General features: G+C 37.1%; 1 protein-coding gene across 1 annotated transcript; it reads left to right on the forward strand.

Annotated features, from left to right (window-relative positions):
* Nucleotides 1-1,064: 1,064 nt before the first annotated feature.
* Nucleotides 1,065-1,502, forward strand: LOC130027687 (60S ribosomal protein L36a-like). The gene has a single exon (XM_056118532.1). The coding sequence runs from the start codon at nucleotides 1,065-1,067 to the stop codon at nucleotides 1,383-1,385; it is 321 nt and encodes a 106-aa protein (XP_055974507.1). The 3' UTR covers nucleotides 1,386-1,502.
* The last annotated feature ends 2,659 nt before the right edge of the window (nucleotides 1,503-4,161 follow it).

The raw sequence follows: 4,161 nt of genomic DNA on the forward strand, positions 1-4,161 counted from the left end.
CCCAAGAACTGCCTCTGTCTGCTATTTGAGCTCCTTAATGGCCATGATCCACAAAGAGACGCACAAAAGAATCTTGGAACTGAGTAGCTCACTGCAGATTTCTCTAGACACTAAATTATCTAAAATTTTAGAATTCCAGGAGCACGTGGCTGCTCTTGCGCCCATGTAACATCTTATGCTATTCATAACAAGCAATACAAAATAAATTATCTAGCATCTGCCTTTTTGGTAGGTTTGAGCGGTAGCAGGAAATTTCAAAATAATGGTCGTGGGAAGGTGTAATGGTGGTGGGACGGATGCCGAAATATTGAATGTAATCCATTATTGTGAACAACTTTATGAAAATAAATTTAAAAAATAAAAATAAATAAAAAGGTGGTGTAAGATTATGAGCCAAGTGAATAGACTTTTGTAGAATGTTAAAAGACAATAGTAGCATTAAAGTTTATGATGGAGAATGGAAATGTAAGAGTTTTATGAATGACAAATTTACATAAATTTGTGTGGAATACAGAGACTATATACTTAGAGAGGACAACACAAATATAAGCACTATAGGCAAAAATAGATGGTAAATTTACAAATAATCATTTTTAACAGAACCTTAAAAATAGAAAAGGTATATAATTATAGCAAAATAACATTTTCTACATATTTCATGTAATGTCGAAAAACTGACACATACATCTAGACATTTGGATGAAAAACAACTAGGATAAAGATAAAAATTAATTATGATCCGAAGAAGAAAAACAGGTTTTCTGCAAAGAAACAAACATGAATTTGTCTTGGAGTCTCATTTATAACCTTAAATGTCAGTAGATAATAAAGCAATGTTTATTTTCTCTCTGAATAAAGAGTTTTTACACCCAAAAGTTTAAGACTTAGTCAATTAGAGAAGATCATAGAAACACATTTCCTGATATAGAGAAACTCTGAATACAGCAATTTACCTATCATAAATGATAAAATTATTTGTATATTCCAGCTAGTTAAGGAGTGAAGCAAAATTAGGAGCTCAAGAATGAAGTCTCCTTTCCTCGCCGACACCGCTGCCGCCAAGTATGGTGAATGTACTGAAAACCCGTCGGACTTTTTGTAAGAAATGTGGCAAACATCAGCCCCACAAAGTCACACAGTACAAGAAGGGCAAGGATTCTCTATATGCCCAGGGAAAGCGTCGTTATGACAGGAAGAAGAGTGGTTATGGAGGTCAAACTAAGCTTATTTTCCGGAAAAAGGCTAAAACTACAAAGAAGATTGTGTTGACACTTGAATGCGCCCAGCCCAACTGCAGATCTAAGAGAATGCTGGCCATTAAGAGATGCAAGCATTTTGAACTGGAAAGCCATCAAAAGAGAAAGGGACAAGTGATCCAGTTCTAAGCTTCATCTTTTAATATGAAGACAGAAATCCTGGGCTGTGTTAGACTGATGGAACAATCCATGTTTTAGGAGGGAAATTAAGTAGTGTCATGAATAAACTCCCTGAGAGGAAATTTGCTTGATAAAAAAAAATGAAGTCAAAATATAAAATGAGTAAGCTTGAGTAGGATGGCCCCTTTAATAGTTTTTTTGTGTACATAAAAGAATGTGGATAATATAAGTAACACGGTTGAATTGTATTATATATATACGAATATGTATTTGCATCTTTATAAATAAAAATTCTGACTTGAATGCAGCCCAACTGTATGTAAACTCACTTGAGCAGTATCAAAATTCTCACTTGACACATAAATTTAATAACAAAAGGTTCATCTATGAAAGCATCAGTAAATAAAAAAGAGAATTTCTAAATCAATGAGGCTGAATTTTTTGGTTTAGTTTCAGGCCAAAGTGTTAAGTGCTAGATGTCTTTGAAAGAGAGCTGCTACTTTCTTATTTTGCCACAGAAAAATGGTTAGGGTGTTCAAGAGGACCCAGTTTAAAGAAAATGAATTTGAAAAATTCTAATTACCATGTGCCTCACCCTTTGGATTAAACAGCTTTTTGTTTGTTTGGTTTGGTTTAGGCCACATCCATTGGTGCTCAGGGCTTACTCCTGGCTCCACTCAGTGATCACTCTTGGTGGGCTCAGGGGACCATATGGAGCTCTGGGCATCACACTCAGGTTGGCTGCATACAAGGCAAGTACCCCTACTCCTTGTACTATGGCTCCACTCCTAAACCACCCTTTAAATAAATACAAAATGTCTTATTGTTTTATAAACTTCCAGCAAGCCAAAGTGTTATATTAAAAAAATACAACTATAGGGACTGGAGAAGTAGTACATCAGGTGATGTGTTTTCCTTACACACAGCCTACTCAGACTCAGTTCCTGGTACCCCATATGATTCCCTGAGCACCACCAGGAATAAGCCCTGAGCACAGCTAGGCGTGGCCCCCAAACAAAACAGAACTGTAAGGAATATTATAAAGAATGGGAGAAATGAGCTCACTGGCACCTTTCTTATAAACATTCTTTCCCTTGTATCAAAGTTAATATTAATATGGCTGCGATTTTCACAGATAGAGTACGTCACCAATCCCCTTTCTTCTGCCTTTCAGGTTTGACTTTAACAAACATATCTCAACTATTTATTGTGCTTTGCTTAAGTTGAAAAACCAGTCCCCTGAGAACCATAAAATCTTTCCAGAAATTCCAGCCCAGAAGTCTGGCTCTTCTCCAAAGCCTGCACAGTGGAAGCTGCTTACAGTGGGGGATACAGCCAAGAGCAGCTGGCAGTGGCTCTGAGACCCCTCAGCTGTGCTCAGCAAGAGGTCTGGAGGTGGCCTTTCTTTCTTCCATGGCTTATGTGTCCATCAACTTTGTGTTGAGGTCTTTCAGTTGCTCCATAATTTACAAGCACATAACACCACAATTTTTCAAAAATAAAGAACTGCTTTATTTTTAAATGACTGCTGAGCACAAATGTAGATGCATCTTCATATTCGAAAGTTCTAAACATCTTGCTTTTGTTGAACAATAATATTTTGTAATTCATGAAATGAAAAGAGAAATTTTAGTTTGAGTTTGAATTGTAGTGCCCATCTTGTTTGGGGTGGGGGGTGGGGGACTTTGGTCAGACCTGATAAGATTAGGAGCCGAAATGCCAGAAGCAGGAAGTATCTGTTTTTGCCTATGCCTCACTCTAACTGTTCATATTTTGAATTTACTTATCTTCTAATGCAGGAAAGTATTAAACACACAGTAAATATTTACTAAAAATAATGGAATCCAGGAAGAAAGTGTGAGGTGACTGTGCTTATTAGATTTTCTAGAATCTTCTTTTAAAAATATTTTCATTACACTGAGAGGTATAACTTTTTCTTGACCTCTGATGGAAGTAATCTGGCTTTATGTGAGTTTTAGTCAGTTAAAAGAAGAGATGCTTTGGTCACAGTATGGACCTGTGTGAAACGGTGCAAAGCTGGGAATAGCCCTGGGCACCACCAAGTCTGGCCAAACAAAATCCCATAGAACAGCCCACAGTGATATCATGGGAAACCTCTAAACTTTGGAGTCAGAAAGTCTTGGCTCTATACTTGTATATCCTTGGTTAATTACTTATATATCCTTGGGTAAGTTAACCATCAAACAGATTATGTATTGTGAGGGGAGAATTGATGTTTTCATCACCATAATCATGGAAGAAATTTGGGAAGTGGAGATTGAATAATTCAGAGTCACCATAGGATCATCCTTCCAGGAAATGAGTCTCAGAGTTTTTGTTCCTTTGACACTGCACACATTGCCTTTAAAGCAGCCCCTTGCTCCTAGCACTGCTTCAGCAAAAGAGCCAACTTGCTGTTAACACTTCTCTTCCCCCAACACCTGAGAGGAGAAAGAAACTCAGTCTTGTCTCTATAACTTTCAGCTGAGTAAAGTTTAGTTGGCTCTTTCAAAAGACTTGGGAGTATATTTGTGAAATGATCAGCAATTCTCAAGTGGTAAAGGAATGTTTTACTCAACATCACTCTTCTGTGCAAAGTGTTTGAGTTCATGCCAGTTCAGTAAGCAGGAATGGAGAGAAGGAAACACTTACGTAGGGCAAAAACAAGTAAAATTCTATGATAATAACAATCTCTGAGCAGTTCTTTATATGATTAAGCTAACATTTTCCCTTCTCTGATAGAAATAATGGTCTTTTATCAGGCAGAACTGCTCCATATTTCACC

This window comes from Sorex fumeus, unplaced genomic scaffold (assembly GCF_029834395.1).
Source record: "Sorex fumeus unplaced genomic scaffold, SorFum_2.1 ptg000037l, whole genome shotgun sequence".
Classification (NCBI taxonomy): Eukaryota; Metazoa; Chordata; class Mammalia; order Eulipotyphla; family Soricidae; genus Sorex; species Sorex fumeus.

What these genes read in the sequence shown, in the direction of transcription:
- LOC130027687 (XM_056118532.1), top strand. Translation starts at nt 1,065, where the DNA reads ATGGTGAATGTACTGAAAACCCGTCGGACTTTTTGTAAGAAATGTGGC.